General features: G+C 48.4%; 2 protein-coding genes across 4 annotated transcripts in view; both read right to left on the reverse strand.

Moving 5' to 3' along the window:
* Positions 1-26442, reverse strand: part of CWC15 (CWC15 spliceosome associated protein homolog) — a 297815-nt gene that overhangs the window by 184723 nt on the left and 86650 nt on the right. The gene's annotated exons all lie outside the window — the stretch shown is intronic.
* Positions 1571-26442, reverse strand: part of CBL (Cbl proto-oncogene) — a 111491-nt gene continuing 86619 nt past the window's right edge. For all 3 annotated transcript variants that reach the window (XM_058663746.1, XM_058663745.1, XM_058663744.1), the window contains 7 exons: positions 19634-19765; positions 19169-19546; positions 17367-17461; positions 10045-10185; positions 9040-9137; positions 8166-8348; positions 1571-7333 (listed from right to left, as the gene is read on the reverse strand). In XM_058663746.1, coding sequence (XP_058519729.1) covers positions 7041-7333; positions 8166-8348; positions 9040-9137; positions 10045-10185; positions 17367-17461; positions 19169-19546; positions 19634-19765 — 1320 coding nt within the window. In that variant the 3' untranslated portion in view covers positions 1571-7040. The remainder of the gene's footprint in view (positions 7334-8165; positions 8349-9039; positions 9138-10044; positions 10186-17366; positions 17462-19168; positions 19547-19633; positions 19766-26442) is intronic.

The following is a 26442-nucleotide window of genomic DNA, read 5'->3' on the forward strand; positions in this document are numbered from 1 at the left end:
AATACATTGGCAAAACAATGGACTTAAAAAATGAAAATGCATCTTAAAGCTCTGCTATTTTCTGTAAGAATATTTACCTTCTGTTTTTCTTACTCTTTACAGGTGACAATGATTAAATACTGCTAATATAAATTTTTTATATTAATGACATTTTTAAAATAGTCCATGAAAATCTCATCAAGTGTTTGTTTTCTTTGTAACACTGATATACAAACTGGGACTCCAGCCTGGAGAAGGCACTGAGCTCTCTCCAGTCCCACCAGGCCAAGAATGTCAAAATCGTGAATAAGCAGGACCTTAAAAAGAACTGTTTCTAACTCCTGATTCTTTATTAATAAAGGCAGGGACCAAAAAAAAAAAAAAAATGACGAAAGGGTAAGAGCTGAGAACAATGTCACTTGTAACTCTTTTTTTTTTTTTTTTTTTGCTGAAGCTTACTGCCGTCACCCAGCACCCCACCCCCACCGGCTCCTTCCTGCCACCCTCCCCCAGGGCAGAACAGACCTTGCAGGGTGCCCTGCTGGACACTGAGGTGGGAAGCCTCCCAAGAAAACCCCAGCTAGGTATGCAGGAGGAGTGGACAGAAGCTCGAGGTTGGCTCAGGATCCAGCAAGAACAAAAACAGACCACCTCTCCTCCTCGGGAGTCCCTCACCCCCAACTCCCGCACTGACTTCCAGCGGCTGGGTCCCATGTGGCAACTAGGGAACTCAGCTTCTCACTGGGACCCACCCAGATCCCAACACACCTTCCCACCCCACGATGGGGCCAGAACTTCTAAGAACTCACCATGGCAGAGGGAAAAGCCGGCACCTGCCCCAGGTGCGGCTACACCTTGCCCATCCCAAGGCGTTCCCTCCTGGCCCCTAGGGATGGATGACACCCAAGGTAGAGGATTACAGACTTAGGGATTTCCATATTAAGTCCTGAAATGCAGCTGGGATGCAGTGCTGCCTTAGAAAGGCACAGAAAGTTTGGCTTTTTTTTTTTAGTGTGCTAAAAATTGTTTTGTTTTGAATAAAGGAAAAAGATATATAAGGTTAAAAATCTCCAGTCCCCACAGGGAGAAGGCAGCCAGAGGAGGCAGCTTGCAGCTGTTTCAGCCGGAAGCCCGGCTTGTTCCATTCACAGCCCAGTCACCAAACCAGGGGATACTACCTCGTGGCTCTCCAGGGGGAGAGCGCAGTGCCACCCTCACCCAGCCAGGAGGGCTCCGAGGTAGGGAGGCACCCAGGGTGCCCTACTGCAGGGCCTGTGTGTGGAGCCACTGGGTGACACTGTCTCTGGCTCTGCGGGGCTCAGGGACTAGGTAGAAGGAGGATGGCGAGGGAGCAGGGAGAGCCTCACAGGCGGGAAGATGGGCCCAGGCGGCAGAATTCCGCTCATGTCTCTCATCTGACCCTCAGCCAAGTCAGTAGTTGATGTGAGCTTGGCTGGCAGCCACAGCCCTGCACGAACACAGGCGTGGCTTGCCACATTCTTCTCAGGCACTGTGCTGGGGCCGCAGCACAGCAGGCACCCCATACAGCTGCTCCGGTGGGCAACAGATGGCCTTCCTCTGCCCGCCCCGCCCCCCCGGCTTTCCATAGGACTTGGAGCAATGCGAAGGGTTCGCTCTTCTCACCCCTCACTTGTGCTACTTTCTGGAACCAAGAAGCCCCGGCACCTCTTCTCAGAACCACCCCAGGGGTCCTGGGACCCTGCAAAAGCACAAGGCACTGCTCTCCCCTGTGGTTCCTGCGGGAGCCCAGGCCAGAATGGCAAACACACATGCATGCGCAGTGGGAAGCGTGCGCTCTTCCTCCAGAATCTCGCTCAGTGTGTGTCTCCAGGCTGCCAGACTGCTTTTGTGTGTACCCTATGACTCCAGTGGTTTTAAAAAGCCGGAAGCAATGCCTTACAACTCTAGACAGACTCGAGGATAAGATAAATAAGATCGCATTGTTCAGGCAAGCAGAAAGCACATCTCAAAGACCCCAAAAGGAAAGCATTACATTTTAATACAGGTTTGAAAATAAATCAACTGGACATGGAAGACATGGGCCACCTGTCTCGAGTGCTTAGTATAAACTCTCTTCTGACCTAGAATCTCACTTCCAGCTAGTAACTGCCCAGCTCCCGTACATTCTTCCTGGCAACATTTCCAGGGGCCTCGCCAACTAGACCGGCATACACACGGCAGGACTCCCTTCAGCTGGGGGACCACCCCAGCCTGTAATCCCTGAGCAGTGATGGTGGGGGAATGAGAACTGTCAGCAAAGACCCAGAGGCTGAGTGAAGGCGGCCACCTGGCGCCAAGGCCTGGGGAAGGGACCTTCAGAGGTGGGGTGGGAGACACAGCTCCTGGAGTCCTGCAGAAGGAGCCAAGAAGCCTCCAATTCCAGACTCAAGAGAGGGCAACCAGAACAAGGAAGCCTGCAACTTTCTGGGGCTCAGGCCTTCCCGCTATCACCAAAGCAGGCCCACAGCAGCTGGATGGCCAGGGCTGAGATCCCCCCGGGGAGCTCTGGAGTCTGTAGGCCATTGCCCTCCTGTAAGGCTTGCTGGCCAGGGCCAGACCCCTGGGGGGGCTCATGTAGACTTCAGGGCTGGGTTGCCCATCTGGGGGCCATGTTGTTACCAAGCTGTGAATCAGGACAAAGGACTGAGTGGCAGTCAGCTGCAGCACCAGCTCCTCCCAGGTACTACTGGCACTTCCCATCCTGGGCTCTGTGTACCCTATGATGGCTTGCTCTTGCCTTCAGCTCAGCTGTTTCTGTTTTTTCCATGTAGGGGATCCCTAGACAGGGTTATTGGAAGTGCCGTCTTAGCTTTCTTCCACTGCCCACTGGCCCCTACACACTGACTGCAAGTATTCCCAAAGGAAGACTGCTACTGCAGGGCGAGCTCCAATCAATAAAAATAATGCTTCACGCTGTACCTCAACACCTCAGACAGACCACACAAAGTGTTAAGGTCTGGTAGAGTCAGGAATGGTGTCGGACTTGGCTGGGGCACTGGTGAGCTCCCTGCTCTGGGAGGGAAAGGTTGACACCATGAGAACTGACTAACTCAACCTGTTTACCATGTGGCTCTTGGAAAGCCAAACAGCTGGGGAAGATGAGGCCATACAGACATGTGACCTCCATCTCCCCTCACCACACACACTTTCAGTCCCTTTTGAGGACAGAGAATTGGCTACAAAGGTGGGTGAAGGATTGGAAAACAACTGTCAAAGAACTTGGGAGGCGGTGACAAGTCTCAGAATGCAGGACACCAGCAGCTCAGGAAGGCACTAGACTGGATGGGAACTGTGGGCAGATGCTCCAATGGTCACTGCCTGTTGTTTACCTCAAAGCCAGCATGCCCTCAGCCACCATGGGGACTCCACTGAAAGACAAAAATGGTCAAAAGGACAGTCCTGGTCTCACCCAGGACAGCTGTGTCTGGACACGTGAGCCCACATCAAAGCTGTGACTACCAACTGCATGCTATTTCAGGACCAAAGCCAGGTGTGGGATAGCCCACGGACAATCCCCCAGTACCAGCCAACCAGCCCAAGGCAGCAGACAAGGGCACAGAGCTGGCATTCCTGGAGCCTTCTGTTGAATGAGCAAACCTACTGTTACAGACTTCCAACCTGGACAGCAGGCCGGAATCTACTGCCTTCCATGCTGGGAGATAGCAGGAAAACTGCATCAATGCCACCTCTACAGAAGATCTTGGTAATGGTGCTGTAGAGGGAACCTAGAGCTGGCCTTCAGCTGGCAAGGAAGTCGACTGTAACCATAAAACATATTTTACTCTCCTTAGGGGAAATCATTACTTTAGGTAGAAGAATGGCAATCCCCACTCAAAAACACTTGGTCCATGAAACAGCTAAAATACACTCATACACCCACTGGTCTTGGGCAGCCTGGGCCTACGTATAAGGAGGAGAGAAAATGGCTAAAGGCAGAGTGGGGCTGGAGCAGCAGTGCAAGAACAAGACCAACGTGAGTGAACACTGACAAATGTTGCGGGGTTTACTGTGTCACTGATGGGAGGCACATCCGGGCCCGCAGGTCCCCCCACTTCAGGAAAGAGGACGGGGGCAGCAGGAAAGGTTAAGTCCTGAGCTGCTGAGCACAGCAGAAACTAGGGGCACTGTGGAAGAATCCAGGAAGTCATACGCAGAGTAGAAAACAGGTGGGGTGCAACAGCCAAGTGAATCTGAGAGCGGGCAGGGGCAAGCAGGGGAGACAAGGCCGGTGTCGAGAACAGAGCCAAAGAACTGATGATCTCTTTACAAATGGGGGCTGAAGAGATGGCTCCTGGTGCTTAGCCAAAGGATCATAGAAAAAGGTCAAGCTCAGAGGACTCGCTAAACACAAGAGCCATGTGGAACTTCTTGGGGCTGCTTCCACATCTCAGGCATGTCCTGCCTAAGGCCCGAGAAGCCCCACAGAAAATAGTTCTAACCCCTGGATAGCTGCAGACATGCCACTATCCCTCAGAGGTGCTCAGGTGCCACCCAGGTCCCTGGGGCCTGGCTCAGGGCTGGCTCAGGGGGTGCAAAGGAAAAAGGTCAAACTGCTCTCAGTCTGCAGCCTATAGACAACACTTGGTACAAGATGTGGATGCACCCCAACAGGCAGCATTTGACAACCAGGGACCATGCTTTACAGTAAATCTTCAGCTTGTGGGCAAAATCTACTCAGAAGGAAAAGGTGCAGTGTGGCCAGATCTGGAAGTGGCTGTCCTTTTTTTTTTTTCCTGACTGGCTGTCCAGGCCTTTAACTGGAAAACCAAACAGACAACTGGACCTTGTCTCCTCTTGGCCACTGCCACGATGTCTGGAAGTAGAGGCTCTGGCTCCCACAGTCCCCAGTGTGACTGAGTCAGGTGGCAGCGCCTGGAAGGGACCTTCTTAGGTGGCTGTGCTTGCCCTCATGAACAGGGCACCATAGCAAGGCAAGCCTGGCTTCTCTCTGCACTTTCTGACCTCCTTTCTCCCATGCCACTCTCCTGACACCACACCACCACCTGCCACAAGGCGCTCACCAGAGCTCAGTCCATGCTGGTGCCATGCCCTGGAACATCACTAAGCCCAGGTATTCTGTTAGGACAGCAGCTATGGGGCTGACCCAGCACTCTGCCCCTCTCTTGACTGGCATCTTTCCCCTGCTGTCCAGCTTCAGGACGCCTGGCTGGCAGGCAACAGTGCCTTCTGCTGTGCAGAGGAGACACTGGGTAACAATGGCAAATGACAAAACTATATGAAGTCTTGTATGGGTCACTCCAGAATATAAGCAGCTTTGAGGCCAGATGATAAAACCGAAAGACAGAGAGCAGCTGAACACCAGAACAGTTAGGAGGGGCTCAAGCCATGAGCGGATCACTGGAGACACAGCTGTGTTCTAAAGGCTCGTTTCTATGGGGACTGAAAAACCCCAAGGAAGGCCAGCCTGTTAAAGGGCAGGCTGCCTTTTGTGAGCCGGTCACCTACAGCAAGGGATGGCAGCAAAGAACCTGGACAGAGGATGGATGGCACTTGAGGGACCACTCAGCACTGCTGAAAAGAACAGGGCCCGTCTTCCTACTGGAATTGAGTCTTTCCTGTGAAGCTACAGTCACCCAGCCTGCCAGCCTTACCCACCCTGTCTGTGACTGTGGTATCGTGTTTTGCTGAATGTCGGCTCCACACTATGCCAAGCCCAGTCTTCACAAAGAGCCTGCAGGGGAGAGAAGGAGGTGACCTGCTACAGCCCTGGGGACACAGGCACAACAGGAAACCGAACAGGCAGGGGGCTGCGGTGGGGAAGGGCTAACACAGGGCATGGCACTGTGCTGCAGTGGGCGTAGGTGCTTCCTTTCTAAAAGGGGGAATACCCACTTCTGAAATCTGGCTCATGTTGAAAGGGACAGACAATCAAATAAGTAAGCTGAAATGAATTCACTGGGAAGAAAAACTGGATAGGTATACTCTTTTTGTCTAGTTTGTGCATTTAAACAGCATGTGAATAAAGCTTCTTCAAAGCTTCGTGGCATCTGGCATCCTGGAGACGGCTTCCCCTTCCCGTGAAGTAGAAAGACTCACAACCTACACCAGAATACACACCTGGCACCAAGGCAACGGATTCCCTCAGATGGCTTCTGGGGAGCACATGGAATGTATGTGAAGGCCTCTGTCACAAATCAGTCATTAAGTCATTAGGATCATGAAAACATATCTGAACAGACCCAGCGTTCCCATGGAAGAGCGCTTTGGAGTGACCAGTATGAGCTGCTAGCATCAAACACTAACGACACAGCAACAATACATCCCTTGCCAAGCTACCAAATAAACTGACACCACCACATGCAATCAACAACACCCCATGAGCTGCCTGGCTTCAGTAAGGCTGGTCACAGCAAGCCTGCTGCCGGTGACAGAACACCAAAGAGGACGAGGAGGAGGAAGAAGTGGAGTTAGAAGAGGAAGGAGCTGATAGGGGAAAGGGCAGAGGGAGGGTGTTCTAAAAATATGAGAATTTAGCTATGCACATGACCATTTAAGCCAAAGGGGAGTGTTGAAGCTGTAACACACACTAGGGTTGGGTTTAATACCACAGTAGATGGAAGTCTTTAACAGATTCCTTCCTAACTTGTGCTAATTCCTCACTTGGGATTAACACACACAGCAGATTAGTCATAATCACAGGACATACACAAACCACAGACAATAAGAGACAGACAGACAGACACTCAGCCACATCCTTAACCCAAGAAAGTCTTCAGTCCTCAGTTAGGCTTTACAGCACATACTGGTTCTGCTTTCCGGACAATTCCCCAGGTAGGCTGCCACAAGAATGAAAATCCACTCTCCCTCTGAGAGAGGCTGAAGGACACCTTCAAATGCATTCTCGGACACACTAACCATGCCGTGGCGTTGAAATCCTGGAACCACAGACAGGATATCCCACTGCAGGCAAGACCTCACAGGGAAGTCTCCAGAAGAGCCTCTCCCCTTCCAGGCACCCCTCAGTGAGGAGCGCCCAGTCATGCGCCCACCAGAGCTGCAGCATGTGGTGGAGCTATGTGCTAGGTGGCCACGTGGGCAGGGGAGGAGATGGACACGAACTCCCGGAGGATATTTTTGGCCATTTCAATATTGTTGTGGGCAATGACCAAGGCTTTCTGAATGTCCTGGTAGGAGTAGCCCTGGCTCATAAGGTTCTCGATCTCACTGGAGAGCTGAGGTGAGGCGGTGGCTGAGGCGGCAGTGGCTATGGCTCCACCAGCCTGCTGACAGCTGCCTGCTTTCCGTTCCGAGTTGATTCTCCGGGGGAATGGTTTAGGAGGCCGCTCTGGAACCTGGGAACCCTCAGTGAAGTCTAGAAGAAATAGAAAAGACAATATTTGCAAATCTCAGGGAAAATCCTCACACAATGGTAAAAATAATATTAAGACATTGTACAGGTTCAAGAGTCTCAGCAGTCTCCTCCTCCTCCTCTTCGTAGCAAGGGACACTTTCTAAACATACCACACACCTGTTCTACTAACAGTAATAGTAATCGTTGCTACCATGAGCCACACACATGCACACACTTTACACTTCGCAGCAAGTTTTCACACACATGAAGATCTGGATTAGTTATTACTTTTAATTTGGAGAGGACACACTACGCCTCTCATCCAGAAGGAAGAGATGGAAAGGAGACATAAGCCCACGCCGCAGTAAGGAGGCCAGAGGGGCACTGCCCCTGCGAAGGCACTGGGAGCCCTGGGTCTTTTCCCCAGCTGTTCGAGGGCTGTCTTCAAGTTCCAAAGGGACACAACTCTGACTGCTGTCCTCCCAGGTGGCCACAGGAACAAGTGGAGCAGCTTTTGGCCCAATTAAGGCCTGACAGGAGCTGGCTGTGGCCCCAGGCTGTGTGCATTCCCAGTCACCATCCTTCCTTTTCCAGGGGGATGGGCCCATGAGTAAAGGATGGTGTGGGGCAGAGGCCCACTACACAAAGAGCCTTGGGTTAAAGAAGAGCCTCATTTCTAAGTTTGGTAAAATCCTCAAGTCTGACTCAGGAGAACTTCCTTCCTAGCAAAGGATCCAGGAGCGGCTTTCTTCACTGCATGACCTAAGCGTGCATGGGAAGGTCATCTCGGTGTCAGCATAAATTATAGACCACACAGTCATCAGGACAGGCCCCATGCAGCATGGAAACTCACTTGTTGTGGTGTCACCATCCAGAGATAACCAGCCAAAGGAGGAGCTGGCGTTGGAGATGTCTGAGAGGGTGCGGCGGGCCAGTACTGCTGGCACAGGTGGCTTGGGGACGTCGTACCCATCGTCCTCATTTTCTGATTCCTCAGCACCAGGGTTGGCAGGGGCTGCCACCAAGGACCCTTCACCTGGAGAAAAACTTATCACATCAGCTTCCTCACTTGACAAGACTGTACCTCCTACCCCATTTCACCACAGTGGTACCCACTCATTCACATAGGCACACAATCTTTAATTCAGCCATTACTAAAGGTCAACTGTGAGCCAAACACTGTGAGGCCTTGTGGACAGAGAGAAAAGAAACAAAATAAGATCTGCAATGCTCTTTCCTGAACATGTCAAGGATTATTCCTGCCAAGGTTAAGCATCAGCAATGCCAAAAACTTGAGCACACTCATTCAACACTTCTCTCTGTGTTCTGCTTCAGAAGACTGGCCAAGGGGCCTGTATGTGCAGGCTTCTTGAACTTTCAACTCAGTTAGCTAGCTAACATGGGAATTGAGCATTCACCACCCACACATGAAGGAATTTCATCAATGCGATGGGAATAAAGGGGAACTGCCAGCATCACAGGTTCTGCCCATATAAGACAAAAAGGTCTCTCGGCCCCAGAAGCCAGCAAGCATAGAAGTAACAAGCGGTGAGCATAGAAAAGAGGAGGGTCTTTCTGAGCATGGATCATAGATATTTTGCCAAAAAAGACATATTAACAAGAATTGTTCTGCTCGGATCAAGTCTTTTTTGTGAGCCTAAAGCTCTTATTATAGGCTCCTTCTGAAGGCACATCAATGCTCTGGAAGTGGCATAGTGCCTACTCACTCAGTGTGCTGTTCTCAGCAACAGATGGCACTTGGGATTGAATATTATACATTGCTTCATACGTGCAGCTATCAATCTGCTGGTCACCATCGCAGGTCCTGAGTTAGAAGGAAAAGAGCATAAGGGATCTTTGGAAATAAAGCCGTATGACCCATGCTCCACCACCCCACATATTGTACTTGGTTCTATCAAGGTTTCCTGCCACTATCACTGAAGAGTAGCATGGGGCCCAGAACGGTAGCCTAGCGGCTAAAGTCCTTGCCTTGCATGCGCCAGGATCCCATACGGACACCGGTTCAAATCCCAGCAGCCCCGCTTCCCATCCAGCTCCCCGCTTGTGGCCTGGGAAAGCAGTCGAGGATGGCCCAAAGCCTTGAGACCCTGCACCTGTGCAGGAGACCTGAAGAGGCTCCTGGCTTTGTCTTGGCGCAGCACCGGCCATTGCAGTCACTTGGGGAGTGAACTAGCAGATAAAAGATCTTTTTCTCTGTTTTTCCTTCTCTCTATATATTATTTGACTTTCCAATAAAAATAATAAAGCTTAAAAAAAAGTGGCATGAGATTGACTGTCATGAGTGTAATTTTTAAAAAATTATTTTTTATTGTTTTATGATACAGTTCCACAGGCAGGATTTCCTGTCCCCTCCCCAATTACCCTCCCCGCTCCATGAACAGTCCTAAGTCCAGCATGCCACTATTGAAGTGTTTTCTGACATGTAGCAGGTATGGACAATGTAGGAGGAGAGTTCAGCATCCTACTGTCAAGATATCCTCAACTGTTTCATTGGGACTCAGGATGGCTATGATTTTGAGGTTACTGTATTTCTGAGAAAACCTAACTGGAACAACTTATAGTTATGAAAGGTGAAAACATCAGGGCTTAGAGTTCTGCTCAATTTCTGGCTGGACATCACTCTGTGTAGGTAGCGGGACAAGCAAGTGAGGGATGTCAACTGAATTGTCCAGATGAAGGAGTCTGTCCCAAAGCAGTCATTGTGAACCTACCGTGAACTCTGGGCTGCCTCCAAAGTGCGTTTCGGCTCTGGCTTCGGAAGGCCTACAGGCCTGGAGGAGGGAGTCATATACTCCGCATCCTCCTCACTCTCACACTGTTCCCCAGGTGGCCGTTTGGGCACAGGGAGAGGTCTAGTAGGTGAAGAGAGATAGCGAGGAAAATAATTAATAAGCTAAAAAACTTTCAAGTATGAAATAACTGGCTTTACCAAGAGACACATCTTTATAGCTATCTATCTATCTATCTATCTATCTATCTATCTATCTATCTATCTATCTACGAGAGAGACACAGTGTGTACACTCCCATCCACTGGCACAACCCCCAACAGCTGGTGGGTGGGTAAGGTGGGGTTGGAGACCAAAGTTGGGAGCTCAGAGACCAGTAATTCTCTCAACTGGTTGTGGTCTGAAACCAATTACTTGAGCTGCCACCAATGCCTCCCAGAATCTACATTCACAGAAAGCTGGACATCAGGAACAGCAAGCTAGAATCAAACCCAGACATTCCAATATTACATGCAGGCTTCCTACAAGTAGGCCAAGCACCTGCCCCACAGTTCCAATCTGACAGTGCAAGATACAAGCCACCAAAGGAACTATCATTTCATAACAGTTTGTTAGTGAAGAAGTACAGTAAGCCAAAGCTCATTTTAGGGGTGAGAGTTGTGGTGCAGAGGGTTAAGCTGCTATTTGCAGTACCATATGGTGTTGGTTCAAGTCCTGGTAGAGCCATTTTTGATCTAGCTCCCTGCTAATGCACCTAGGCAAAGCAGAAGAAGATGGCCCAAGTACTTGGTTCCCTGCACCTACATGGGAGATTTGGAAAAAGTTCCTGGCTTCAGATTGGCTCAGCTCTGGCCACTGCAGCCATTTAGGGAGTGAACCAGTAGATAGAAGATTTTCCTCTCTGTTTCTCCTTCTCTCTGTGGATCTGCTTTTGCAGTAAAAAAAATAAATAAGTCTTTCCAATAAAAATTTAAAGATCATGTTTACGATGAATCACACCAAGACAGGTGGCTGCTATCACTTAGTTTGACTCTCCAAATGTTTCACAGATGAGGCCTAGGCCTGGTGCTAATACTCCAGGTTTTTCTTTCATCACGAGGAAACAAGTGAGCAAGTTATCTCTGTGACGACATGGCAAGATATGTAATCAATTTCAATTCTATAATCTGTGTATGGCTTCAAATAACACACTGATTGTAAAAAGGTTTCTCATATATTGCCTAGGAGTGTAAGCAGTTTAACCTTATTTTATATGAGAAAAATCTGAAATAAAGAAATCTAATATAACATGGTAGTATATGCCAACTCTTCTGCCTTGGGGAATCCTGCTGTGCTACCTAACCCCAGGTCTCAAGCAAAAGTCTGGAAACAGAACACTGCCCGCTACCTTCCCCGTGAGAAGAGACAAAGACTCAGCTGTGTGGTAAACCTACACCTACAACTGCTTTCTGGAGTGTGAATTTGATTGTTTCTCCTTGCTTCTCTTTAACACACTGTAAGCACTACAAAAAGTTCAGGAAAAAATGGAATGAAAAGCTAAGCTCAAGGGCATGTGTTGCAGCACAGCTTGGGGAATCTATATGCCTAACAGATGGGTCCTAAGATCAAGCCCTTCCTCTGTTTCCAATCTAGCTTCCTGTTGATGCTCCTGGTGGGAAGCTGGTTAGGAGCAAGTCCTTGAGTCCCTATCTGCCATGTGGGGCACACCTGGAGGCTTCTGGCTCCTGGCTCCTGGCTCTGGCCAGGCTCAGACCCAACTGTTGTGGACATATGGAGAGCGAACCTCTACATGGATGAGCTCTGTCCCTCTCCTACCTCTGTCTCTAACCATTTAACATTAAACAAATACACAAAACCTTATCTGAAAATAAACATAAGAAATTTGTTTTAATGCAAAAAGCTGTGGAATTCATGCATAAGTCTTCAGAAAGTTCATGGGAAGCATATACAATGAGAAATCCATATGCATGAGAAGAATTTTCCATTTTGAAATACTCAACAAGGAGTACACTCTCTTGCATTTACTGATCTCTTCCTACTTACTAGCGCTTAGTTTTCCTAACTATAAAACCAAAACATGCTATTACAAAGCATTTTCCTTTTATGTCTATACTACAATTATCACTGGAAAATGAAAAAAAGAATGTTTTTTTAAAAATGCATATGTATCTTTAAAATGATTATATTTATTTGAAAAGCAGAGCAACAGAAACAGGAAGAGTCAGAGGGAGAGAGAGAGAGAGAGAGAGAGAGGTATCTCCATCCACTGGTTCACTCTCTAAATGCCTTCAATAGCTAAGAGGGGGCCAGGCTGAAGCCAGGAGTCCAGAACACTTTCTGTGTGTCCCTCAGGCACAGAAGAACCCAAGTATTTTGGGCCATCATCTACTGCTTCCCAGGTGCATTAGCAGGGAGCTGGATCAAAACCAGAGGCAAAGGGCCTGCTGTGATGGCTCAGTAGATGAAATGCTTGCCTTACAAGTACTGGAACACCATATTGGTGTCGCTTCGTGTCCCAGCTGCTCCACTTCCGCTCAGCTTTCTGTTTGTGGCCTGGAAAATCAGTGGAGAATGGCCCAAAGCCTTGGGCTCCTGCTCCTGCATGGGAGACCCTGAGGAAGCTCCTGGCTTTGCATTAGCTCAGCCCTGGCTGTCACACCACTGGGGGAATGAACTAGTGGAGAGGATCTTTCCCTCCATCTCTCCTTCTTTCTCTAAGTTTGCCTTTCTAATAAAAATAAATAAATAAATTTAAAAAAGAGTAGAGGCAAGAAGCCGGCGTAGGTATGTACAGCTGAGCACTGACTCCCTTGGCGGAGGGAAGCTGAGCAGGCCTCCAGGACCACCCCCTCCTGGAGGTTAGGTTTTTTTGACCCGCACAGTCACCTGTAGCCGAGTGGCTCGGGCACCAAAGGCGCTGGGCAAAGCCTCTCAGGCCACCCGGGGCACACCCTCATCATTATGATTCACAGGGGGATGATGGGATCGCATAGGTGTCCAGGTTACGAATCACAGCTGAGGGACTTCTATGGATAACTCCATGACATGTGTATGTAAGTAGGGGGCTGACACTAAAGTGGTTTGGAGGGGAGAACAAGAGTGAGAGAAGTAGGTCTGATAGCAGAATCTGTGTAGGGGGGCAATGTGGGCTCACCCCTCTGGAACTGCAGTCTCTGCTGCTCACCCAAGAAATGCAGATGGGGTCAAGCCTTGCTGGGGAGCTAAGGGGGCGCCCCAGCAGGGTTGGGGTTCCCACTGGTGAGAACAAGAGTAAGATTGAGGGCAGCAGGCATGGCTGTACATGGCTACAGACTGCACCGGTGCAGGTGTGCACTGGGATGGTAGAACGACAGACTGGGCTTGACTCCAGCCCCCACTGGTACTTGTGAGAGCCAGTTTGGGTGTAGAACAGGCCAGACTAGGTCTTGACTCCTGCTGAACTATGGGAAAGCTGTGTCTGGGCGTGGACCAGGTAGTGCTGGGCTGCAACAACCAACAAGAACCATAATGGGTCTGACCAGTTGAGCAAGGCCATTGTTCTTGCCATCACAGGAGGTGGACAAAGTCAACTTGGGCCAACGTCCCACTGGTGTGCGCGAGAACTGCCACTAGGAGACTTGATGGAGGAGCTTGGGGAACTCCTTCATTGGGGCGCAGTCCTTGCAGGTTGAGTGTAAAAAGCAAGGCAAGGAGCAGCCCAGACCAGGCCAGGTTATAGTACGTGCTGGCATACATATTGGTCAAGTCTGGGGATAGAGCAGTCTAGACCAGCACATAACACTCACAGATCTGAGAACCAGGGCAGGGGGCAGGAGGAGCCAAATCGGGCTGAAACACCAGCCAGTTCACATTAAGACTGGAACAGCAATCAGGTTGGGCTGGATAGCACTCCACCAACAGGAGCTGGAACAGAAGGCAGACTAGACTAGGCCAGGCCGCGCAGTAAGACTGTGGACTGGGGTGAGGACAGTCATACCAGCCTGGGCCCAGTGGGGGCCGGGTTTGTGAGTCCCAGGGACGGGGGATCTAACAGGGCTCGGGTAGCTTGGCTCAGGTCCTGGGGCCTACCTGTGTGGTTGGGGATGGATTCCTGAGCCCCAGGGATGGTGGAGTGTGGATTCCTGAGCCCCAGGGATGGTGGAGTGTGGATTTCCCATCCTGGGCCCTGGGGTCCGCCTTCTAGGTGGGTGTTGGTTTTGTGAGCCCTTGAGATGGGGGATCTGGTGGTACTTGGGTCACCTGGCCCAGGTACTAGGACTCGCCTGTAAGAGCATGCCCTATTGAATGAAAAAAGAGGAACAGTGGACACAGGCCCTGTTGTAAAAGGAGAATACGGCAGCACATTTGGTGCTATAGCAGAAGAAAAAGAACAGAATAAACTGGACAACTACCCAATGGTCACAGCAAAAAAATCTCGGTGAATGGAGCCAATGGATACTGGGAAGGTGACATCATCTTCAGATTGGTGAAATCAGCAGCATTTCAGAACTATCCAAACCACTTGACAGAACCCTCAGAATATGTACACATTGAGACCCTGGGCTGATACGAGGTGGCTGTTCCTCATCCTTGGGTTCTGGGACATGTGGAAAGTCATGAGTGGCTTCCCCTTTTGTTTTTCCCCTTCCCCCGGGAACAAGAAGAAACAGCAAATTTGGAAGCAATGAATTCACCCAATTTTCCCTAAACCTTGATCCTTCCCACCCTGATCAATCATGTAATCATTCTTTAAAAAAACCCCAAAATGTAAAAAAGAAAAAGTATAGGCAAAAAGATCAATTCCAACTCTGATATGTAATGTGGGCATCCCAGATGAAGGTTTAACCAGCTGTATGTACCACATGCCTGTCCCCAAATAATCTTTCAATTCCATTTTTTAATGAAATTGTTGAAGTACAGTTACATAGAGAAAATCACATGAGAGTATCATAATAAAAATGCTAGGAACCAGGAACTCCGCCCCTCAAGCAGTCCTATAAACAGGCAAAGTACCATTACCCATAAAGGAATTACATCGACACCGAGAGTTGCCATCACAAGATAGTGTTGAGTGGTATTTTAAGGTGCTAAAAGAAAACACTTCCATTTCAGAATATTGTACCCAATAAAAACATATTTTAAAGACATTTTTTATTCGAAAAGCAGATTTTACAGAAAGAAAAGAAGAGACAGAAACCTTCCAACCCTTGGTTCCCTCCCCAAAGGGTCGCAATGGCCGGAGCTGGTCTGGTCCAAAGTTAGGATCCAGGAACTTTAGGGTTACCACATGGGTGTAGCAGCCCAAGGACTTGAGCTACCCTGCACTGCCTTCTCAGGCCACAAGCAAGAAGCTGGATCAGAACTGTAGCAGCCAAGACATGAGTTAGCACTATGTGGGATGCTAATGCTGTAGATAGAGGATTACCTTATATGCCATCACACTGACCCCAAACACATTTTCTATTGCAAACTAAAACAAGCAGCCCACATTGCAGTACAGCAAGTACAGTTGCTCCCTGCAGCACGGACAACACCACATAGGAATCAGTTTGTGTCTCAGCTGCTCCGCTTTCAACGAGTTTCCTGCTAGTGCTGAACAAGTGGAATGTGATCCAAGGATTTAGGCCCTGCCACCCATATGGGAGATCTGGATGGAGTTCCAGGCTCCTGCTTTCCACCTACGTTAGCCTTGGTCATTGTGGCCATCTGCAGAATGAACAAGTGGATGGAAAAATCTCTCTCACTTCTAATTTTGACTTTCAAATAAGTAAAAAAATCTTTGTATCTTCAGTCAAAATTAATCTGAATCCAGAGAGAAGACAACACACACTCACATTTTCATGCTCAGGAAAGTGATTTGGGCAGTCCAGGTGGCAAAGCAGGAAGAAATAAGCAGCTCCAGAGGACACCCTTGTGGAAAATCTAAATACCCAGCAAGTGTTCAGTGGTTTTGATTGAAAAGGGGATGAATTGTGATTTCAAGGATAACTGTTAAAGAGATGGATCAGGGCCAGCAGTGTGGCACAGCAGGTAAAGCCAATGTTCCATTATCACCATGCTGGTTTGAGTCCCAAATGCTGTTTCTGATCCAGTTCCCTCCTAAAGCACTTGGGAAAGAAGTAGACAATGGGGGCCTGGCACAGCAGCCTAGTGGCTACAGTCCTCACTTTGCATGCACTAGAATCCCACATGCATGCTGGTTCATATCCTGGCTGTTTCATTTCCCTTCCAGCTCCCTGCTTGTGGCCTGGGAAAGTGATCGAGGATGACCTAAAGCCTTGGGACCCTGCACCCACATGGGAGACCCAGAAGCTCCTGGCTCCTGGTTTCAGATTGGTACAACTCTGACCATTGCAGCCACTTGGGGAGTGATTCATCAGATGGAAGATCCTTCTCTCTGTCTCTCCTCTCTGTATATCTGACTTTCCAATAAAAATAAATAAATCTTAAAAAAAAAAAAAAAAGAAGACGAAGTGGACAACAATCCAAATTAGTTAGGCCCTTGTCATCCACATGGGAGACTCAGGCAAAAAGAAACCAACATAAATTTAACAACCTCGTCTTAGTTATCTGAACATGGTGAACAAATCTGACCTCACTGACATAATTCAAATGTATAATGCCAGGCCCAATGTACTCTTATGAAATAAAGATGGTATACATTTCCAAATTCACCATGAACTAGTCAGAAAATGTTGGTAGAAGGAGAACTACAGAATCTCTAAAACTTTAAAAATTAGGCAAGTAGGGGCTAGTGTCGTAGCATGGCAGGCTAAGCCTCAGCCCTCAAGCGCCAGGATCCCATATGAGTGTTGATCCATGTCCCAGCTGCTCCACTTCCCATCCAGGAAGATGGACCAAATGCTTGGGACCCTGCACCTGATTGGTAGCCCCACTAGAAGCTCCTGGCTTCAGATCTCCTCAGCTCCAGCCATTATGGCCACTTGTGGAGTGAACCAGCAGACAGAAAATCTTTCCATCTCTCCTTCTCTATGTAAATCTGCCTTTCCAATAAAAGGATCTTTCAAAAGAAGAAGAAGACAGAATAAGTAAATAAAGATAAAATAAAGATAAATAAAAACCCTAACAACCAAAATTGCTTCTTTGAAAAGATTAATAATATTGACACACCTAAACAAGACAGATCTACATATATGTACATAAAAAAAAGAATGGAAGAAAATCTTCCAAAACACAATTATTTCTACTTGGTGTAACTACAGATTAACTTTCGTTTTCTTCTTCAGTCCTCCTTGGTTTTCTAAATTTCCTGTAAGTAGTTAGGAAATACTAACTCCACTCTGTAATGCAGTGTGAATACCATACCTGGCAGCCAGAGAATAAATGGCATTGGCAGACGAAGACGGTTTGATTTTGGGGTGCTCACACTCTGGACCTGCCAGGGGACTGCTATTCACATTCTGGAAAATAAAGTGGAGTGGTGAAAAAGAAGCTCCGTCCCATAGCCAAGGATTCCCTCCTACTAAACCTGCTGCAAACAATGGTACCACACAGATTCAGATCCCTGTCAGTGCCACACCCAGGGCCCAGCACATCTGACAGGGCAAACTCTCCAAGTGTTAAAGAGCACTCAAACGCAAAGTTAGGGAGACAGATCTACAAAGTCAGGGGAGCAAGCGTTCTGGTTTAGCTATCTATACAAATACTACTCCTAGTCTACCAAAAAGCTCCAAATGGCCACTCTCCACTGATGCCACCACAAAGCCACAGGTGAGCCACTCTCACTAAGCAGACTACCTGTCACACAACTGCCACTTAGCTGTTACCTTCCTCCTTCTGTGTAACCAAGACATACACACTCCTGTGAGCGCCTTGGCATGCCATAGCACCTTCCCACCCACTGCTTTCTCAGCTTCCAACCCTCCACTGGCCAATTCCTCCATCAATGGCTCTTCTCTAATTTAACACAGCCCTGGGTAACCAGGTTCTGCACCTCAGTGTGTGTCTGATTTCTCACTTTGTGTTCCACCTGCTCCTTAGTCTGTTGCCATGGTCTCTAGGGTTCTACAGGCCCAATGCCCTCTTGCTTAGTTACAGCACTTACACCAACCCCCTGAGATGCTCCTTAAATGGACTCCCCCAGACTCCCTCCATTCTCATTCTGGATCATCTTCCCCAGGATTAGCACAGCCCACCAGCTTTATCACTTCAGGCCTTGGCTCAGAAACACATGCGTGTCCTCCGTGTGCTCCTCAGCCCAAACCCAGCTCTCCCCACAACATCCCCCTTTTGAGATATGTTCCTGCATGATACTCATCATTGTGGAAAGGCTACAGATTTTTCTATCATCTGTTTTCTTCCCACTAGAATACAAATGTGAAGAAGGTAAGACTTTTTGGTGAATGTGCAAATGAACCAATAAAAGAATATTCCTCGCCCATCTCCTAAGCTCCAGATTCCTTACAAACTTAGAGGAAACGCCACTAACCTGTCTTGTTTCACTCTCTTAACCTACTTGCATACTACAACCACATTAATCTCTTTTGGTCATCATTTTCTTCATTCCCAATGAACTAATTTCAGATTCTTTTTGGGAAGGAGTAGTCAAGGTGTCCCAATATAGCTCCCTTCTGATTCTTTCTCCTTTTCTACTCATAATATTTCTGCTCTACTCAAATGAACCTATTCATCATTCCACAGTACCCCTTATGCATCTCTGTTGGAGCTCTGATCTATTTTAAGGGCAATCACTGAATCCATTTTCCAAAGAAGAATTCAGTTTTAGATGCTGCTCTCCATAAATCCTTCACAATCGCTCAGTCTGGAAGTAATCTCTCTTTTCTAAACATCCGTATTACTCACAGCATTTATAGGGCATCTAGAAGCTGCCTTATCCACTCCACTAACACGCACACTTCTGGAGGACAGGGATCACGTTCCACATGGGTCTTCAAAAAGTCCATAGAAACTGTGCTTTATGAAAATACTACAAGTGAATTCCTACACTCTTTCTACACTGAGAAAAACACTTTTTTCTTTTTAGCTTTCATTTTATCCTCATATTATCTATGGATTCTGTGCAAAATCCAGCAATAAGACTTAGACACATAAAATACCACGCAAACATATTCCCTTAACAGGCTAAAAAGTTTCAAAGTAAGACTCACCATGGAAACATCCAGACTGAATGTGCTTCCAAGCCTGGAAACATCTGCCCTGGGCTCCATTTGTGAGGGCAATGAAAATGGGAGTGAGTGCCGGTTGGTTAACTCTCTGCCTGTCCAGGGGTCACTGGGGCTTGGGGCAGCCACTGGCACTTTGGGAATTGGCCGGGACAGCCAAGAGTCCCCAGGGCGGCCAGAGGGGACAGGGGGCAGTTTGTCCCTGGATGGACAATCACTGGGGGTACAGGGCAGGGGGCGTCTCTGAGGTCGGGTTTCTGCTGCCCCTGAGTATGGCCGGTCTGGAGGAGGTGGTGGTGGAAGATCTCGAAGCGTGGGAGGGATTGGCAGTGGTTTGTCCTTGTGCAGGGAGGCAGAGGCAGTCTGTGGAAGCACAGAGGAAGACAATCAATCAAACCCGCTAATGCACAATGAAGCATCAGCAAACTGCAGAAATTGGTAATGCTTTACCTTCGAAGTGGTTCCAAGGCCAGAAGTACTTGAAGGAACAGATACTCGAGGATGCAGAAGGTCAAGTCGTGGTGGCACCGGGGGGAGAGAAGCCTGTGGGGCCACGGAGAATGGAGAAGGAGGTCGCTCCACCTGTAACACAGAATATTTTGCCAAGTTATTCTGGCAATTTAACTGGGTAATTTAACTCCTCCCAAGCTGCAGATACGAATACTGAATGCATCTACCAACAGACCAGACAGGCCTACGGTGTCACAACTCCTGTTTCTTTGTTGTTTTTTTTAAACAGATGTATTTATTTATTTTAAGATTTTATTTATTTTCATTACAAAGTCACATATACAGAGAGAAGGAGAGGCAGAGAGGAAGATCTTCCGTCCGATGATTCACTCCCCAAATGACCGCAACGGGCTGGTGCGCGCCAATCCAATGCCGGGAACCAGGAACCTTTTCCGGGTCTCCCACACGGGTGCAGGGTCCCAATGCATTGGGCCATCCTCGAATGCTTTCCCAGGCCACAAGCAGGGAGCTGGATGGGAAGTGGAGCTGCCGGGACCAGAACCGGCGCCCACATGGGATTCCGGGGCATCCAAGGTGAGGACTTAAGACGCTAGGCCACTGTGCTGGGCCCAGATGTATTTATTTTTATTTGGAAGGCAGATTTTAAAGAGGAAGAGAGAAAGAGAGAAAAAGATCTTCCACCTTCTGGCTCACTCCCCAAATGGCTGCAACACTTGAAGCTGAGCTGATGTGAAACCAACAGCCAGGAGTTTCTTCTGGGTCTCCCATATGGGTGCAGGGGCCCAAAGACTTGGGCCATCTTTAGCTCCATTCCCAAGCCACAGGCAAGGAGCTCAATCAGAAGTGTAGCAATTGAGATATGAAGTAGAACCCATATGGGATGCTGGTGCTAGCTTATGGTACTACAGCACCATGCTGACCCCAGAAACTCTGTTTTAAAAGCTTAGAAACTTGCAGATTCTAGCACTTTCTGCGCTACTTCGTGCCACCATAAGAGGGCACTCTCAATCATAGAAATACCATACAGGCAGCAAGCCACAGGCAAATCCATCTAGAAATGGCAGTGCTACAAAAAGTTTCCTAGCTTATAATTTTCCGAAGTACCAGAGTTTTTTACCTCTCATTTTCATTTGAAGAAAATAAAATCTTTGAAAAATTAAAAATAGAACCCATTTTAAAAGAATGGGACAGATATTAGCCCTTGAACGAACCATCTGGGAAAATCTTAAAGCGAAAGAATAAGAGATCAAAGACAGTAACTTTACTGTGTTTGACAAAAAGAAAAAGCTATAGATTTGTAAGAGCAAAATTATCAACAAAATTGCAGCAATTCACCTTGACTTCTTCTATGGTCATAAATTAGTTTGGTGCTTAAAAAGGATTGCAAATTTTTTTTTTTCGTCAATTTATGGTCTAAAGAGATACAAAACTGTGAAAATAATACAGGTACAATTATTTATATTTCCTTGCCTGTATCAGAGTGAGGAGCAGTGGAAAGCTTGTGGAAGGAAGCTGACCAGAGAAGGAAGGGCAGGAACTTATTGGGATGCTACCTGGCACATGCAGGTCCCCAACAGACAGCAATACGAATGGGCACAGGCAAACATGGATCATACGTGCTACTGAAACACGACAGAAACATGACCATCCCCATCCTGGGTCTTGTCATCAGAGATGGCTGCTAAGGAGGGAAGAGAAAGCCTCCGGTGCAGAGATCTGCTCTTACTCGTGATTAAGAAATGGGGTACTGCAGCCAAGCACCAAGGAGCAACAGAGTCAACACCTCATAGCTAGCATCAAGGACTGAGAGAGTCACATTATTAGTGTCTTCACTAATCAAGCTCTTGCCAGCGATCCTCTTGACCACTTCTTACCTCAAAAGCGCCCTTTGCTTATCACAGTTGATGCTGTCATCCCTACACATTTGTTAATGCAAAACACACCAAGGGCCCAGTGCAATGGCTCATCTGGCTAATCCTCTACCTCTAAGCACTGGCATCCCATATGGGTGCCAGTTTATGTTCTTGCTGCACCACTTCCCATCCAGCTCCCTGCCTGTGACTTGGAAAAGCACTAGGACAGCCCAAAGCCTTGGGACCCTGCAACCTGTGTGGAAGACCTGGAAGAAACTCCTGGCTCCTGGCTTCGGATCAGCTCAGCTCTGGCCTTCTCTGTAGATCTGCCTTTCAAATACAAATAAATAAACAACTTTAAAAAAAAAAAAAAGATTTATTTTTACCGCAAAATCAGATATACAGACAGGAGCAGAGAGAGGAAGATCTTTCGTCCATTGATTGACTCCCCAAGCGACCACAATGGCCAGTGTTGTGCCAATCCGAAGCCAGGAGTCAGGAGCTTCATCCAGGTCTCCCAGGTGGGTGCAGGGTCTCAAGGCTTTGGGCCATCCTCAACTGTTTTCCCAGGCCACAAGCAGGGAACTGGATGGGAAGCGGGGCCGCTGGGATTAGAACCGGCGCCCATATAAGATCTTGGTGGATGCAAGGCAAGGACTTTAGCTGCTAGGGCACCACCCTGAGCCCATAAATAACTCTTATACACGCACACACACACAAATTCCCACCAGTTTCTCAGACCATCAGACCTCTTTGGCTTACAAATCGCTCCAGTCTGATCTCCCCATCAACAGGATTTCCCACAAGTCCTCAACAGGTGTCACTGCAGTTCTGATCACCCTGCCTTTTATTCAAGAAGGTTCTCTGCCTCTCCTTTTTTTGTTATTCTGTAGTGCAGAGGGTTAATTACTCATATTCCTCATTTCATCGATCTATATCATAACTGGCCCCTTTAATATTCTCCTGATTCCAATATGTAGTAACTCTCTAGAGAAATGGAAAAAAAAAAAAAAGCCCCACAAAAGAAAAACAAGCAAGCTAAGAAACAATAGAACAGCATTTTAAGACCTGGGAGGATGCAAATTATCCACATAAGAAAGTTCATTGTCTATTCAGGCCAGGGGAGGAAAGAAAAAAAAAAACCTCATAACCAATTAACCAAAACATCTTTCCATTTTTCAGGAAATTAAGGTTACAAGAAGTACTCTACTCTTTAGCAAAATTAGATGGAAGCTAACAATCAGTGAAGCCTTAACAAACTAGAACTGAGTTGAATTTTTCACCTGGACCTCTACAACTACTCAATGCAAACCGGAGGGTTGAATAAAAGCCATTAAAAAAAAGATTTATTTATTTTTATTGGGGAGGCAGATATACAGAGAGAAGGAGACACAGAAAAAAAAAAAATCTTCCTTCCACTAGCTCACCCCCTAAGTGGCCACCAACGGCCGGAACTGAGCCAATCTCAAGCCAAGAGCTAGGAACTTCTTCTGGGTTCCCCACATGGGTGTAGGGACCCAAGGATTTCAGCTGTGCTCTACTGTTATTCCAGACCACAAGCATGGAGCTGGAAGGGAAGTGCCAGGAGCAGCCAGGAAAAGAACTGGTACCCCTATGGAATTCCAGCTGACGCAAGGTGAAGATTTAGCCACTAGGCCTTTCTCCATCCTTGGGTACTGGGATGACTGGGAGGCTGGGTATGGCCTATCCCCTTATTCCTCCCTTACCCCCAGAAATGGGAAGAAATAGAAAACTTGGAAACAATGATCATACCCACTTCTCCCTAACCCTAGATCCTTCTCACCCTGACTAGTCATGTAAACATCATCTAAAATAAAAAAATAAAGGTTTCAAAAAACTCACCAGAAGGTTATCAGATGCTACACTAGCCAGGAGCTAATAAAGACAAAGACCTGGGAGCCAAGAACCTGGCAACTCCACCAGGTACAGGGGCAGTGACATCCCACAGGAGAGCGACGGGGACCTCAGGACGGAGCAGGAGCAGTTCAGAGAAGGGCTAAAACAGGATTCCAATGTGTCTTTGCAGTATGCACTATCTCAGGACTATGTTACATCACACATACTAATTCTGAATAACAGACATGTTTCAGAGCATAGTATAACTGCCGAGTGACAAACACAAACTGAAAACTGAGCAACTAACAGCAACTGGGATGGTGTTACAGCACAGCAAGCTACTCACTGTTCAGAACATCTGTTTTTCACATACCTCCCACCACAACCCCACTCCAGGCAACTCTGCTTTCAGTATAGCTTTTAATCTAGCTTCTTGCTAATGAGTGTGGGAAACAGCAGGTAATGACTCATGTGCCTGAGTTCTTGCTATCTTCATAGGAGACCTACATGGAACTTGATTCTTGGCATTTGTGAAAAGAACCAGAAGATGCTGGCTCTCTTGTTTCTTTCTCTTCTCTCTGGTATTCTATCATTCAAATCAGAAAACAAACCTTAAAAAGAAATTGGGGGTTGGCTGTTGGCAGGTCCCAGGCCGGTTTGGACTCCATGCTCGGAGCCCTGATTCCAGCCACCGCAAACATGCGGTGAGCTGTCCCCAGGCCTGCCCGATCTCCAGAGATTATTGCCTTCCTGGTGAATACACTGACAGGAATTCTGGACAGCAGGGCAGGCCAAAACCCCACCCGCCGCCAACAACCCCAAGCTCTGGGGTCTTGCGGGAATGAATTGCTGCCTGGGTACCTTCATGTTGAGCCCACTGTGCTTCTGGGTTGCAAATCAATCCTGAAGACTCCCAACAACAGAGTAACTTTTCCTTTGAAGGTAAACGAGGGTACTGAGACCTGGTTGTTTGGACAAGATGATCTTTATGGGTCCAACTGGGTCAGTCTCCTTTGAGTCCTGTGTAGAATCTGTTATCACTGAACAATGCCGACCACTGCACACCAGTCCACACAAAAGCTAAGGCTGGGGGCTTGTCTAGCAGGGCCAGATCCTAGTACCTGACAGAATGTTGGATCAGAAGATGGGTCACATTAGGCAGAGCCATGACATTAATCAGCACAGAAGAGAACCATTTCCGGGGGTAGATTCTGTGGGGGATGTGTGGGCCAAACCATGTGGGAATACTATTCCCACTGGTTAGCTCAAGAGTTGGGGTGGTGATAGACTCAGCTAGGTGTGACCAAGCAGCCTGCCATCACTCACAGGTAAAGGAACCGACAACAGTCTGGGCTGGTCAAGGCAGCAGCATCTGAATGTGCATCCTAAATAGGGTGTGGGGTGGGCCAGGCTGCAATGTTCACCAGCTCATACAAGGCCAAATGGAAGGCCAGACTATTGGCGGACACTGGCCTAACACCCACTGGCATGTATGAGAACTGGGTCTGGGAGTGGGTCAAGTGGAGGAACTTGGGAAACTCCCCTGGTCGGTCATAGCTCTCCCACTGGTGAACACATGGTCCAGGCCTGGGAGTCAGACAAGCTGGGCAAAGTAGCTCCAACGGCTGGCTAATGTGTGGCTTGGTAACGGAAGGGGGTGGACCGGGCAGGGCAGAGCAAACCTTAGCTCACAAGCAAAAATAGAAATCAGGCTGGAGCACAGGTCATGCCAAGCTAGGCTCTTACACCTATTGGTCCGCATGAGCCATAGACGCTAGGCCACAGCATCTAAGGCAAAAGCCAAGACAGGTCAAGCTGGGTCAGAGCAATCACTGGCATGCACGTGATCTATGGCTGGGAATAGGCCCGGTTGGAAAGCTAAGGAGACACCCCAGCTGGGTTGGGGTTCCCACTGAAGAGTGCAGGGACTGGAGTGGGAGGCTGTGTTCTGGTCTGTAAATGGCTGCAGTCTCCCCTGGCACAAGTGTGGACTGGGACTGAACACACCAAGCCAGGCTAGACTCCAGCAACATTTGGTGCTCTGGAGGAACAGGGTAGATGTAGGATGGACTAGGCTAGGTCTCTGTCCCTACTGAGCCATGTGTGAGCTATGTTTGGGTATGGATGAGCCTTGACTGGGGTGAAACACCCAACAGTCAGAAACAGATTGGGTTGAAGGCCAGTCAGGAAAGGCCACTGTCCCTGCTAGGACAGGAGGTGGACTGATTAGGGCTGGCTCATGGACCCACCGACATGCATGAGATCTGGCCTTGGGAGAGGTTCTGATGGAGGAGCCTGGGCAACTCCTCTGGCAGGACACAGTCCCTGCAGATGAGCACAAGAAGCAGGATAAGGAACAGCCCAGACCAGGCCAGGGAAAGGTACCCACCGGCATACATTTGGCATAGGTCAGGGGCGGACCAGGCTGAACCAGTTCACATCATCTGCTGCCAAATCCAGGCACCAGAACAGTGTGGGTTGGACCAGGTATGGTCACAACACATAGTAGTACACATTACAGCTGGGATAGGGTACACGTTGGGCTGGGTTAGACTGTAACCCTTACCAGTTGGAATTGGGGGTGGGCAGGGTCGGGCCAGGCTACAGTACCCACTAGTAAATGTTGAAGTGAGATGGAACATGCCAGACTGGGCCACAGCGTCCAACTAGTAGAAACCAGGGAGGGAGGGAGTAAAGCTAGTAGGGGGATTGTGGAAGGCCCCCCTGCTGGAACACCTCACCCACTGGAGAGTATAAGTTGGGATGGGGGCAGACCAGATTGGGCAGAGCAACAACACCTGTGGGCCTCATGTGAGCCACATCAGGGAAGAGCCAGGCTTGGTTGACTGTCCCTACTGGTGCAAACATAAAGCAGAACGGGTGAGGGTTGGTTGGGCTTTGCCACAGCATCAGACAGCAGATGCTGGCACTGGTGGCTAATCTGTAAAGTTAAACTCCAGAGCCACCCGGAAAGTGCATGATGCGGAGTGGGCCCAGGAGGGAAATAGTGGGCACCTTCCTCTTGGGTTACCACTCCCACTAGAGAGCATGAAAACCAGGACTGGGGCAGGGGTGGCT

The sequence above is a fragment of the Ochotona princeps genome, chromosome 4 (genome assembly GCF_030435755.1).
Source record: "Ochotona princeps isolate mOchPri1 chromosome 4, mOchPri1.hap1, whole genome shotgun sequence".
Classification (NCBI taxonomy): Eukaryota; Metazoa; Chordata; class Mammalia; order Lagomorpha; family Ochotonidae; genus Ochotona; species Ochotona princeps.